Raw genomic sequence first — 15,365 nt, forward strand, 5'->3', positions numbered from 1 at the left:
AGTAACAACTTGAACATCATTGATCACACTCTGGAAATTCTTTGTGTTAAAAGCAGATCTACTTCAATAGGCTGCCCCCTGCAGGCACCAAGTATGTGGTTTCTCTGGGAATTTAACCCAAGATTACCTGATTTCTGCTCCTGGTATGCTAACTGCAAATATATCACGGAGGAAATACATTACAAATAAAATACTTTGGCAAATGGTATGTGGATTTGTTAAGAGAAATTCCAGGTTCCTAATTCCCATTCTTTGCAATGAAATACTTAGAAGAACATGCATTTGATAATTTAACACAGACAAAACTGCTGAAAAAAACAGGAAATTGTTGATCTCTGTGGTAAACTGGACCCAACAAACCAACCCCAGGCAGAAATGGTTCATAGGAGTAACCTAATACGCAATAAAAGGCAAGGACAAAATAGAATAAAATTAAAAATTGGTAGCTAAGATTGAAGTAAGTTTTTTCATAAATATATAGCTAAAAGTTGTCAAAATGTTCAGTAAAATTGTGAAGAAATAAAAAAAAATAGTAATAATGAGCCCAACTGATTAAATGACAATAGTAAAGAACAATATTTGAAAGGTAGGCTAGACCTAAATAAGATTTGATGTCATTATAGCAGCTAAACGTTAGCCAAAACTATCTGAGAAAAATAAACGTAAAGGACTCATCCACTTGATGATGAAGAGGCGTTCGTACACAGGAGCAGCTGCAGATTCATTCACACACAGTAGACACCTCCCAGACCCATTAATACTGTCATCATCACTACATACTTTTACTGGACAATATTCTAGTCATTTCAATGAAACGTGTCTAAATGTCCAACCTGCTGAGGCGATGACACCAAGTACAGTTGAAGTTGATCTGTGAGGAAATGCAGGATCTACAGCTAGTGAACTGGAGACAAGCTGGAAAAATTGAGAAAAAATCAGGTCAAAATTATCAAACCACAACAGTGACTAAACACAAAGAGTCTTCTGATCATGTATCCTTACTGGGCAAAGGTATCATTTCCAAAGCTGAAGAATTTATGATTTTGGTCTTTGTCAGCTCCACGCGGTGGTACTCGTATATCGTCCTCCTCCTCACATCTTTATTTCCAAGAAACAAAGAGACAGAAGGACAGAGAGGGGCAACCAATATTGAAAATTACAGAGCCAAAAACTGGGACATGTGTTTCTTGAAGAAGGATTGGGGGCTGGGGCGCGTACAACAGGAAGCAGAATGGGGTCATTAGGGATGTTGACAGATTTGATCATTTCTCTCCTTTTTTTAAACTTCACTGAGCTGGCAGAAGACAACAGTAACTTCCTCGGTATCTCCTGAAACACCATCTCTCAGTCATTGGTAACAGCCAATCACTGGCCAAACTCTCTCCTTTGTTAGATTCCACAACTTCATCTTCATCTCTTTACCTTCTTTCTTTTCCTTGTCTTCATTTTCAACACATCATCTTCTGCTCTTTCTTGATACTCTTCGAATAACACTAGTCCAATTTCCACCAGTAGCCTGTTGGTTAACGGAACCGCCCGATGTTGACCTCCTGTGGTCTGTCTGCTATGGAAGTCATTTTGTGGATGCCCTTCTTGACGCAACCCCTCACCAATTAATTCAGCACTAGTAGGAATGAGCACCCCCAAAGTGTGCCTTCTAAGGATTTCATTTTTACATTCAATCTAAGCAGTAGACAGTTTTAATGAGAGAAACAAAATATAGATTACAGAATATTCATATGAAATAGATTGTTTCTAGGTCTAATCTTTGTACTAAGCACTGCTTACTACAACAAAGTAGTAAAAGAATTTAGGAGATAAATATTAAGAAACACACTAAGTTTCATATTTTATGTTTTAAAGGTCTAGTGTGGTGGTGCTTTGGCCCAGAGGCAATGTCTCTGTCATTGGTCTGGAACCCCAGGGTTCACCTCCTGGGCAGGATCAAATCTCGGTCCACGTTCCAGTGGACTCACAACCCGCAGGAAAGTGTAGGGCCGTTGGTATGGTGCAATGTGATTTGGGTGGCGACTGCTGCCCCCAAGACCCGGTAACAGATAAGCGGATGGAAATGGATGGATGGATGGAGGTCTAGTGTGAAATATATTGTTAAAGGATGATAGAGCATATTTATTATACTTCTGGACCTGGACCCCAGCTTAAGGAAATATTAAATATCGTACAAATATGACCTACTGTATACACTGAGAAAAAATTGACTCCAAGATATCTCAAAATTAAACAAGTTCAAGACCAGTTTTGTTGTATGTACAAACACTTGTCTCATATTCAGTACCTGAACTGAAGATATCATACATTGTTAATGTATAAAATTTATTTTAATCAAAAAAAAAAAACCTAACCCTAACCCTAAAATGTGGGTCTTCAAGTGTCGACATTCCTTTCATAGGTCTAATTTAACCTTCCAGTGGGCCAGTTGTGGTCTGCAAGCCATATGCTTTGACAGTCCTGTCTGAAGACGGATTTGTCCTGGGATGTATTATCATTTATCATGACATTATAATACAAATAGTTTTGTGGACTTATACTCACTTGGTATCTGCTGGATCTTATGGACCACCACAAAGGCATCAGAGAGGCCCACCTTCACAGGATGATTGACTGAGCTGATCTGTGACACTTCAACAGGAATCTGTGGAAGAAAAATATATAACTTACTCAGCTTATTAGCAGGTTAATTAGTAGCATTTGTCACTGGTCATCAAAAATATTATTTGTATAATATAATATATTATATAATAATAATTATTGGTACATAGACATATACATTAGAGCAAAAACAATCTAATTTGTGTTTTTATTAGGACAGAATAAATGCTTTCCCCACCTAAATCCTCACTACCCAGCCTTAATACCTTTAAATAAATGCATGCTTGCCACCGTGTGCATGGCTGTATGTCTGAGTAAATGATTGAGTGGGTGAGGGATTTATTGAGTGTATGTTTATGTGGTAGGGTGGAAGACACGGGGTGGTCTTTAAACCGTTTCTCTGTACATTCAATGTATGGAAAGTGCTACAAAAATGAATAAAGTTTAAGTTCAAAGTTTAACTCTAATGCAATGATTTTATTAATTAGTGCTAAGAATCACTGATTGTAAGGGGAAAACACAGAGTTAAAAGTTGTGTAATGGGGTTTTAAGATATTCACCTGTTTGTAAGCAAACACAATCCTGCCGCTGTTGTGCAATGTGGCCTGAAAGGTGAAACTTCCCAGGTTGTAGTTGTCCTGTAGATGAACGTGGTCCCATTGCACGACCAGGGAAGTACCTACAACCAGGAACACAAGGATAAAGACGCTTTTACAACACTTTTGAAACAGTCTTAAAAACAAGAATTTGTTCACATAACAACAAACAACAAAAAGTTTTCACAAGTATTAAATCTGGGAAAATATTGTTATAAAGCTTAGTTTGGGATTATTTGGATTAATTGCATATAAATACTTAATTTATACTTTAATTACCAGCCCTAACTTTTTTTTGTTTTGTTTTTTTCATTTTTGTGTCATATATCCATTTTGAAACTGACTGCAGCTGAGACAAATGTTGGGAATGACAGCCAACAAACAATAAACAATAAACAATGATGTTCGGTGATTTTTTTCTTTTATCTTATATTTCTCCATTTCTGTTGGCTAAATCAACCACTATGCTAGTTTTATCAGCAAGTTGCCACCCAGCCTTTTAGGCAGTTTGTCTGTCATCACAATGCACAGCGTTGATAGGTAGCGTGGAGTGGTCTTTAGCAAATCAACAGAAGTGAAGACTGGCACACGTGAGTGCTTGGCAATCTCCGTGGCTGCTCGGACCCTGAAGAACCCACGGAATCGGCGCCCATGCTTGTGGCTGTAATTTTAGGTGCTACTTGACTGCATTGAGTCTCATTATCATAACGCCATTATTTTGGAGGAGTCTTGCAGCGTAACAAATTAAAAACAGTTTTGCCATTCAAACAGCCAACTACATATGACTTTGAATTAATTTTATGAGTAGAACCACACACACAGGCATCAGACAGTTACAGATATGTCAGGGGGGGTTAGATTGGCTGCTTGCTCAAAAATAATTAATATGAACTGTGTGTAATATAAATTAAAAAAACATGTTTTATGTTTGGGGCGGGGACATTGCATCATGATATTGTCATGATTGTATGATATCATTATATATATATGTATATATATGAATGAAAATCATTAAAATACTTGGTACTGTAGAATGGCTGGTGTGATACAGAGAATGAGAAGTAGAATGACTCATCAGTGCGATGACAGAGACCTAAACTGCTGCTAACGTCTAGCTCAGTGGATTTATTCAGTCAGCAAACACACAGGTCCAGGAGTGGGTGAGGAGTCAGGAGCTCCAGTCTGGCCTTGTTTTTAATTTTGCCCACAAGTTTATCTGTCGTGTTCTATTCTACTGTGTTCTATCCTATGCACTGCATTTACTCTATCATCTTCTGCTCTATTCTTATCATTTTCTGTTCTTGGTCATCGGTTCACTGGTGTGATTTAGGTCAGTACTAATTTAGTCAGACTAACACGTTTTTCTGTTAAACTAAATATCTTTAGTCACTTCGAACCGTGGTCAACATGAACTCAGAGTTTGGCAGCAAATAAAAACCACAGTAAAAAATAAAGGCACTACAACATGAAACTTCAACTACATTAGTTCAACGATGGTTTCTTCAACATAACATTTTTCCAGAGCTAACAATAAAATGGTCCAGCTCACTGCAAGAACATGTGTGAATGGACCATAGTTATAACATTTGAATTTTATTGACGGGTGAATAAAAGCTCTGTTCTGAAGCTGGATGTTTACCAGTATTGACAAAAGTAAAGTGAACTAACTGTTATCAAAGTAGATAACGGTGGAGTTCCTGGAGACACTAGGGTCGAAGTTGGCCATGAGGGGAGCGATGTACTGAGTGGCCGTGAGCATCCGATGGACCACATCTCCTGTGTAGATGAATCCTGCAGGGTAAAGAAGAAAAGAGCAACACATCACTTTTATTGTTGTTAAGACTATTGACAAAACAAAAAAAACATTCTCTTTCTATTTATAAAAACCTTCAGTCCTCTGTTAGCCCTTGTGCAATCTAGGTGACCCGGTGGTCACCTAGAAAGGGTTAATATTGTAAGATAGAAAGCGGGGATCAATAAAAGCACCAGTACTGTTTTTGGCACCAAAATAATCTTTGCTAAACCATAGGTATGCCTTTATTATTAAGAATCAAATGATGAAACTTGAAGTTGTTCTTGATCTGTCAATAAATAGTACATTTTATTTGACTTTATGAATGGAAACACTGTGTCACGACACTCATTTCATTTACAGGACTTTGTAGTTCAAAATTAAAAGAAGAAAAGTCCCTTTAAATTGGCACCTAGTATTCACAACTTAGACTGAAAGAATAAAGCCAAAATTTCTAGTTACAAGTAGTACTTGTTCCCAAAGGAGAGGATATTAACATTAAAAATGTTGATTCCAGTCAGACACAATCCTGCTGAGTAAATCAATAAAATATATAGAAAATATATATTAATTAAGAATCACTGGGATGTATGAGCATCTGCATCAGTTCCATTTCACTATGTCTCCATACAATGAGAGTAGGCTATAAAAACAGTGAACCACAAGGAGATCCATTTTCACACAAAAGACCTCCCTGCTCACAATGACTTTACTATACAGCTTTGTCAGCACAAGGAGGAGAAAAAGTGGAGTAGGAGGAGGAGTGGGGGAGGAGGACATTTTGTGAAACCTTGACAAGTGAACTCCAACTGAAATATGAGTAAATGTATCCTCATAGTCTAGGACACACACATATGTGTGTATATATGTATATACACATTTACTAGTGATGCACCAAAATTAAAATTCTTGTCTGAAATTGAAAGCCAAAAATGAGAAAACCAAGGCCTAAACCCGAAAGAAATGATGGTTCTGACTGTAAACTGAACCCCAATAAAATCAAGGCACTGACATTAGATAAATCAATAATTAATTAATAATAAATTAATAATAATTAATAATAATGAATTGTCAAATGTCTAGCAGAGAAATCAAATCAACTGATAGTCAGACAGGAAGTCAGAATAGAATATCCTACCTATTATTATTAGAGGAACTCTGTCAGGATCTCACAGAACATATCAGACAACCAGGGTCCCCGCCCCTCATCTGGAACACTGCTCTGTGAGCTTCTCCATGTCCATCGCGGCCTGGATCGTTCCTTGTGTGCGCTGCTTTATTCCCTCATCCCAGTAATGATCTTTATAACATGGATCATGTAGAGTGGTGATGAAGGTCAGAGGATCAGAATAGATCTGAGTAAAACGGTTGCTGACAGACTCCACCCCCCACTCCCTCCTATGGAAATGTCAATATTACACATTTGTCAAATCTGTGGGTCTTTCTCAGATATTACGTCCACAGACATGTTGGTTCTTTCAGACGGGCCTGTGCTGGCCACGTCATCTTAACTTCCTGTTTCACAGAAACAGAATTCTCCCAAAATGTTTTTTGTTTTCCTGTCCTCATTCCAACAGGAATAAAAACCGTCGTCAGAAATCTGACAGTAAAGACTTGAACAGAGTCATGCTTTAACTTTTAAAGATGTTTAAAATAGAAGAAAGGACTGCAGTTATTTGAATAGTCTATTACTCACAGTTAAATGAAATATATTTGCCAAAACTGAAAGTCATTGATTTGGTAACAACGATGTTAGAGTGGGAAGACAAGTTCCTGCCTGCAAGACGAAGATAAGCTCCTGTTCCTCCTCCTTCCTAGGTGTTCTCCTTCTCTTCATTCCTCCCTCTCCATTTGTGTTTAAGGGAATGCAAATGTACTTCATCTCCACAGAACTAGCGGCAGCATAACTGTCCACTCCTCCTTATCATGACGGGGGGGGGGAGTCTTTGTTATTCCATTGGCACAGAAATATCTGGAATATCTACGATCAAATCACTGCGGGTCTTCGCTGTCACGAATTAAGTGGAAAATTGTTTTTGCACACACCGGCAGACTGTAACTGTATCATGTGTCTGAGCCACACATGTACTTCTTCTGTGATACCCTCATGATCGGGGTGTGGCTTTGGGACTGGGATTTCCAGCCCATGGCCAACGCTCTGGTTTCTCCAGGACTTCAAGCCTGAGCTGCTGGTTTTCATTCTCAGCTGTTGTAGACTCACCCTTGAAGGTGAGAAGGTCAAGGTAATGGACAATACTTTTAGACCCATGACTCTCTGAGCCTCCAGGAGGTGACACAGACAGAAGGAAACTGATATCTGTTCTGATTTTCCATAACCCCAACCCTAACCCTCACTTTCTGGAAAAGTATCTCAAACAATGTAAATGTTTGTGTGTAATGTAATGTAATGTAAAAAACATTTAGATAATTTAACTTTATTTTTGGTCCAGAATGTCAGTGATTGTTGTAAAGGTTCTCTAACTGACCTTTAGTGACTCTTGGCTAACATTTAGCTAGTTTGACTTTTGACTATTTTAGGGACAATACTCAGTAGTCTTTTGATTTAGCATTCTGTTATATGTGAACAAAGTTTAGTTGTTTAGTTTTCTGAAGCTCATTTAGCATATTTATTAATCTATTTTTAATCATGATTATAATAATTGTACTTACTTTTGGCTTGGTTATTTTTTAAGCTAATTATGTCAATTTTTTCAGTGCTAATGAGTTGTTTCTGGGTTTATTTTTTAAAATGTTTACCAGTTTTTAGCCATGACTTTATTTTCTTTTAATTTTTTCTTCTAGGCTTTTGGTCAAATGTTACAAGTGGTTTTGTTAATCATTTTACTTTTCACTGCTATATATACAGTTTCCTTTCAGTTACTAAATATTCAGCTATTAGCTATCGAATTATTTTAACAAGAATTAGCTTTTTGATAGCTTTGAAATATGTATTGCAACTGTGGCTATCTTACTTTAGCTTAGCTTTAGCTATTTCTACCTTTGGTTCTTTTTTGGTAAACAGTTAAATAACTGAAGCCTCACTATAAAATGCTAAGTTTTCTCCAAAGCCACCATTTTGTGAATTTCAGAGGATTTCAAGACTAGTTTTGTTCTTGTATCTGGACAAGACTTAAACACACATTCTTTGATTCTTATGTTAGCAAAACTTCAGACTTCAGGAGATCTCATCACTTTCTTTACCACAACTTGAAGGCAATAGAAACTGTCAGTGTAAGACCTCATATGCCAGGCACACACTGCCCATCCAATAATAACAATATTAACTACTTTTCAGTGAACAGTCCAGGAACATTGGTCACTTACCACCAGTTGCCACTGTGATTTCACGCAGGAAATGTCCATAAAAAGGAAAATCGAAGGACAGATTAACCCTCTGTGAGGAGAGAAAAGAGAAAGAAGTGAGAGGAGGCTTAGAAATAAGAAAGACTACATGCATGTGTCTTAGGTCACCTAAGTCATTGTTTAGAAAAAATATCTTAAATCTTAGACATTCCTGTCTACAGATGATGACGGATTATAAGCCGTCATTAATAACCATCTTAACAACACCCACTTCACAAACAGTACCATAAACACCAGTTTCCACTGACCAAGTTAGGGTTAGGGTTAGACCTTTGCTGCTCCGTTTGGATTTACAACAGTACCAGATCAGAATTCAGACGTGCAGCAATGGCAGGTTCAGAGGACAGAGGCTGGTTCTGTTCCAGCATCCAGACCTTTATGGTCTTTCACAGAATATTCACTGCCATAATCATAAAGTCGTATTCTGCTGATACTCAGCACAGATGGTTTCGGCTCATTTTCTTCTTGTGTTTCAGTTTCAACGGTTGAAGATTAGGGCCAAATGCCCTTAGATTTCTATAATTGCCCTTGAAAATCACACATGGGGGAGTATTATTACCACCATGAAACTTCCTCAGAGTCTAAGTGGAACACGACAACTCCCACCCCTGTAGTTCAGTCATTCAAGTGTGACTTTTTTTATCTAACTAATATATATATATATATACTGTATTATTGGACCATGTGTAGCTGTAAACCTTTTCTCTACGTTCATTGTAGTTGTGAGCACTACTGCTCCTCTGTGTGAGCCCACCTGTCTGCTCCTCATGGTGGAATCTCAATCCAGGTACATAATGTTTTACTTACTATACTTACTATGGTTGTTCTTAGTCACATCACTGAGTGAACCTGTGAGAACCTGAACCTGTTTGTCAAGAATGTAACTGTGTCTCTACATGTACAGTAAAGACGCAACGTTTGTCTCCTGTTTATCCACTCACCGCTGCCTGTCTGTGCGTGTTGGACAGAATGCTGTGGATTTTCACTTTCTCCTTGTCCATCTGCTCCACATTTACCCACAGGTTTTTACTCATTGGGTCTGAAGGTCCATATGCTTTTGATGTGTAGTAGTTGTGATCTGTGTCCTCCTGTGACAAAAGACAAACAGATTTGTATTTAATACAAATATTTGTTTTTTTTAATTAGATGGCACTCCTGTGCTGCTTGAAACATATACAAATATATACAGTGCTTATCATAAATATTCACCTCCTCGGTTTTTACACAAAAATATATTTAATGTCAAAGTGAAAACAGAGTTCTATAAAGTAATGTTAATGAAACAAAATTATATAAAGAAAAATAATTGTTTGCATAATTATTCACCACCTTTTAAATGTAATGGTCTAATTCAATAGAGGTCCATCCAACTGAAGATGACCTGAGTGGTGTGGGTGAGTCTCAAGAAACGAAGGAAGGAAAATCAACTACTTGTCTTTGTGACACAGCACACCGCTGCACCACTGCACCACTGCACACAACCAAATGTGACCTCTGTTTTTAACCCATCATCACAGTCAGCAGGGTTTGGGTTAGGGACCTCAATGGTAATTTGGCAGGACTCGAACCTGAAACCTTCCGGACCCAAGTCTGCTTCCTTAACCACTAAGCCACCACCGCCCTGAAGGTGCAAATGATTGAGGTATAAAACACCTGTGTCTGAGAAAGGGTTATTGAAAAGTACAATTCAGGGAATGGATACCAAAAAAAATTCAGTAAAGTGAATCTGCCTAGATCAGCCCGCCCTCATAAACTGAGTGACCATGCAAGAAGGAGACCAGTGAAAGAAGCCACTAAGACCCCAACGACTACTCTGAAGGCATTACAAACTTTAGCTGCTGAGATGGACTCAAGAGACTCAGGAGACTGTGCATATAGAACCTGCTGCCCTGGTTCTTCACCAGTCAAAGCTCAATGGGAGGGTGGCAATGAGAAAGCCACTGTTAATGAAAATTCATATTATATCTGGACAAAGGCATGTGAACAACTCCATGGTCAAGTGGAAGAAGATTCTTGGGTCTGATGAGACCAACATTGATCTTTTTGGCCATTACATTTGGTGGGAACCAAACAGTGCACATCACCAAAAACACACCATCCCCACTGTGAAGCATGGTGGTGGCAGCATCGTGCTGTGGGGATGTTTCTCAGCAGCAGGCCCTGGAAGGCTTGTAAGGATAGAGGGCAGAATGAATGCTGCAAAATACACCAAAATCCTGAGGGACAATCTTATTCAGTCTGCAAGAAAACTACGGCTTGGACGAAGATCAATTTTCCAGCAAGACAAGGATCCAAAGCATACTGCAAAAGCTACACAAGGCTGGTTTAAAAAGAACCAGGTGAATGTTCTGGAGCGGCCGAGTCAAAGTTCAGACCTCAGCTGTTCATGTCCGAAACCCATGCAACAACAGAACTTTTTTGCAGTTTTAATTTCCCTAAAGTCTTAATTTCCCAAAGGGAACTTCTATTTCTCCATCCATCCATCCATCCATCCGTCTGTCCATCCATCCATCCATCCATCCATCCATCTATCATCCATCCATCCATCCATCCATGCCCTGTGGGAGGACGTTGGATTACCCGAGCAAACATCCGCCCACAGACACAGAAATGTGAAAATAAACCCATCAGTTAACAGTGGGGATCAAACCAGTCCAGGCAAGAGGTCATAGAGTGGCACACAAGGGTGTTCTTGATACAACACAGTGTTTGACAAAATCCTTCTACATGTAACTTTATTTATACTCTTCATAAAAGAGGCTTGAAAATTGTCTTCCTCAACTCTGTGTCTGCTTGGTTGGTATGATGGTGGTATTTCACACTGAACAGGTGATGACATGTCAACTGTAAGAATGGAGGGAGCTTTAGTATCAAGAGAGGAGAAAGAAGGAAAGCCTCCAATAAAGGTTTAAGGGATGAAACCAAACTGCAAAGACCTTCAAAATATTAGGTAAAAATCACAAGACAGAATGTCCTTTAATTTATGAGAACAGACAAATATGTTCCATCTGCAGCATGCAGTGGTTTTTTGGAAAAAAAAAAATCAGCTAAATATATTTAAATATTTTAGCATAAAATACCTTTAAACTATCTGTAAAACTGACATGTTAGACAAACAGCAACCTCAGTGAGAACTTGGCAGCTCGTGGATTTGAACCTGAAACCTTCTGGACCCAACCTTCTTAACCACCAAGCCAGCACTGCCCCAATGACTCCTGTTCAAAAGGTAACTAAATACTCAATAGAAATGCTAAAAGTTAACCAAACAAAGGCTGAAAGTAAAGAACAGCATAGTAAAAGCTTGAAAAATAATTCATAATGATCAAAAATGGAATGGATGACCATTTTATCCAAGAAACACAAGAAAAAAAAAAGATGTCAGCAAAGAAAGCTAACTGTTAGATAACAGTATGACATCCAGGGGTAACTAAACGTAAACTGCTGTGTTTAGGCTGAACTGATGTGAACCAGATAACAAACACCTTTACTGACAGCATGTCCCAACAAGCACAGACTTCAGTGGTCTACATAAAACAGGCTGTTCGTTAAAATCTCACTCTACCTCTGAGCCACCTGGAAATACCTCAGCACCGGAGCATTAATCTGGGTTAACGACAGAGAGAGGGAGGGAGAGAGGGAGGGATAGAGAAAGTCTTTATGGCTGTCACAGAGTCTCGTTAGGGCATATCTGTGGGTGGAAGTTATTATGTTTGTGAGGCAAGTTAACCTGATCTAAGGCTGATGTCAAAGGCAATGGAGGACACTGCTCTCTGAGGCTGGTTGTCATTTCAGCATAAACGTCATGGTTTCTGTCTAAATGTCAAAGTGATTTCATGAGGAAACACATTTCCCTGTCAGAAAACACAGCTTCAGATGATTTAGTGCAGCAGACAGAACTGCTGGATTAGAAACTGCTGCTGGTTTTAAATGTTGTGACGTGAGCAGAAGATCAGCCAATCAAATGATCTGTTACTGAGCCACACAGTGGAGAGAGGTTGGTGCTCTAGCCTTACAGAGGGTCCCATATGTCTGTCCCTTTGTAGACAGGTCTAATGTGAAAGCCAGACTCAACATTGATACAGTCCAGCGACTGCTTCAAAACTCCACTGAAATTTATAAAAAGAAATGTCATTCTTTCTGAGTGAAAGAAATAAAACATTTAAAATATTGTTCACTTCAAATACTGCTCATTTCAAATACTGCTCATTTCAAATACTGCTCATATTAATTACTGCTCACTTCAAATACTGCTCACCTCAAACGCTGCTCAATTCAAATACTGCTCATTTCAAATACTGCTCATATTAATTACTGCTCACTTCAAATACTGCTCACCTCAAACGCTGCTCAATTCAAATACTGCTCATTTCAAATACTGCTCATATTAATTACTGCTCACTTCAAATACTGCTCACCTCAAACGCTGCTCAATTCAAATACTGCTCATTTCAAATACTGCTCATATTAATTACTGCTCACTTCAAATACTGCTCACCTCAAACGCTGCTCAATTCAAATACTGCTCATTTCAAATACTGCTCATTTCAAATACTGCTCATTTCAAATACTGCTCATTTCAAATACTGCTCATTTCAAATACTGCTCATTTCAAATACTGCTCATTTCAAATACTGCTCATTTCAAATACTGCTCATTTCAAATACTGCTCACTTAAAATACTGCTCACTTCAAATATTGCTCAATTCAAATACTGCTCACTTCAAATACTGCTCACTTCAAACACTGCTCAATTCAAACACTGCTCATTTCAAATACTGCTCATTTCAAATACTGCTCATTTCAAATACTGCTCACTTCAAATTCTGTCATCTCTGCTGTGCATCAGGTCTAGTCCATCCCATGGCTGCTGGGCCAGACATTTTTATTGGCTGATAAAATTAAACATAAATAGAATATCTTTCAAACTTTTCAACGAGAGAATCAAGATCCTGTAAAGTAATCTGCAGTGCATTGTGGGTTGCATGTACCCAGTCGTGCTCTCCTCTACTGTATGTGATTAGATCGCTCAGTTTCTCTCTGACCAATGACTTAAAAAAGCAGATGTTAGTGTGCAGTGACACATTACAGCTCATGATCAAAGTATGCTGCCTTTATACTGATTAAAAATTCCAAACGACCAGGTTCTCTCTAACCATGATTGTTTAGGCCTGTGACCAACATGAAAAGAATTCTGACTTTTCTCTTCTATACCATCGAAAGAAGTTGGTACTTCCAGCAATGTTTACATTAGTTAGAGGTTAGCAAAAAACAAAAACATCAATACAAAAACTTCCAATGTTCCACTAATCTATGCCTGGCTCTAATAACTCCTCCTATATATGTGCGGATCTTCTCAGTCATTATAACCTCATAACAGCCACAGAGTAGCAGATCAACCATTGGTAGCTCCTACAAAAGTTTGTTCAAATTACACTTGGTGCAGATTTTCAAACCTCTGGAAAACTACACTACATCTGCAAATTGGATTGTAAAAATGTGGATGATGTCAATGATTCAATCTTTCTCTGAACAGGACCAGAAAAAAAAAACAATCTTTTTCTTTCATACATGTGTGGAGGTTTCTCCACTTTGTACAAATACTTTCATCTGTGATTCATTGCATCTTTCTTGAGCTCAGCCATGTTCAAATAAAAGCCGTCATTAAAGATGAAAAATGGCGTCTGTACGGTGGCATCGCAACCTGGCCGTGACTCAACACTTACTTCAATTTGCGAGCTGTTGTCTCTCTCCTCTGCTGACAACAGGCCTGGGAAACTCTCAGGCTCCTCCTGGTCTGGCTGCTGGTCCTGCTCTTGACTGGCTCTGTTACTGTCCATGGTATGAGGTTTTGGGAGAATCCACCTCCTCCATCGATGAGAGTACAGTTTGACGTCCACGGCTGTATCCTTATTTCCTGTTTGTTCTTCTGAGTAAGTGAAAGTTACTCCTAGAAGACACACAAAAGCCACATCAACACTAGCATGCTGTTTTAGCTATCGTTAGCAAATATGCTTTTGTCCAAGAAAGTTTACCTAGTTTAAACCCTCGGTTAGTTAGGCTAGTTTTAACCCTGCTTTATGCACCCTTTATGTTACTTATCATTCAAAATAAACATGTTCCAGTCCCAGCCCGGCCACAAATAAGTTTAGATTAAAACATGAAGCTCTGCTTCAGTGCCTTAATCATCAAATTCTTAAAGGTCTGTTAGTAGCCTCCTCATTTTACAATGTTATCACCTCAGTGAGCAGGGGACAGTTCAGACAGTTCTGTCTAAATGGTCTAAATTATTTTTGCTATCTTTGATTTTTATGGACCAGTGTTTTACTTCAGTAGCTTTCTTTTAAGTACATTCTAACTAGCATGACAATATTATTTTAAACACCACAGGAACAGCTGAGTCATCTAGTTAATTTTTTTGTCCTGTTTGGACATGTTTAGTACAAAGAAAGTAAATCATCTACAGAAATACTTGGACAATACCTCAGTAACATTGTAACATTAATTAGGCACAGTTGTCATAGTCAACAGTCAGACTTCCTGTCAGGTGCAGTTAGTTACTCTAATCCCGGGAGGGGGGGGGGGAATCCATCTCCATCCAACAGTGGATCACATGAAATACACCTTGGCCACAGCAGAGAGGGGAGTGAATAGATGACTGCTTTTTTCCCAGAATGCCTCTCTGTGATCATTCATGAGTCAGCCTGAATGCAGCACATATTCCTGCATTTCTCTCCTGCACATCTTTTATAGGCCAAAGACAGAAGGGTAAGATTTGCTGTAGAGGAAATTTAAAAATTCAGGAAAAAGAGTGGGGTCAAACACCTAGACTTAACAAGAAGAGGTTGAACAACAACAACAACAACAACACAACAACAACAACAACAACAACCTGTTTGTCTGCTTATTTAGACAATGGTTTAATTACACACTAGTTCGACCTTGTACCAGAGCAGTGATCACACATTTCACGCAGTTCTGACCGAGTTCTTCCAGGGCGGTGGTGC

At 38.6% G+C, this 15,365-nt stretch overlaps 1 protein-coding gene across 1 annotated transcript in view; it reads right to left on the reverse strand.

Moving 5' to 3' along the window:
* plxdc2b (plexin domain containing 2b) overlaps positions 1–15,365 on the reverse strand; it is a 37,970-nt gene that overhangs the window by 11,155 nt on the left and 11,450 nt on the right. Inside the window, exons 3-10 of the mRNA XM_008308389.3 lie at positions 14,085–14,308; positions 9,303–9,449; positions 8,323–8,392; positions 4,875–4,997; positions 3,171–3,289; positions 2,554–2,653; positions 1,003–1,098; positions 834–915 (exon numbers count right to left, since the gene is read on the reverse strand). Of these exons, the coding sequence (XP_008306611.1) occupies positions 834–915; positions 1,003–1,098; positions 2,554–2,653; positions 3,171–3,289; positions 4,875–4,997; positions 8,323–8,392; positions 9,303–9,449; positions 14,085–14,308 (961 nt within the window). The remainder of the gene's footprint in view (positions 1–833; positions 916–1,002; positions 1,099–2,553; positions 2,654–3,170; positions 3,290–4,874; positions 4,998–8,322; positions 8,393–9,302; positions 9,450–14,084; positions 14,309–15,365) is intronic.

The sequence above is a fragment of the Cynoglossus semilaevis genome, chromosome 3, assembly GCF_000523025.1.
Source record: "Cynoglossus semilaevis isolate Cse_v1.0 chromosome 3, Cse_v1.0, whole genome shotgun sequence".
NCBI lineage: Eukaryota > Metazoa > Chordata > Actinopteri > Pleuronectiformes > Cynoglossidae > Cynoglossus > Cynoglossus semilaevis.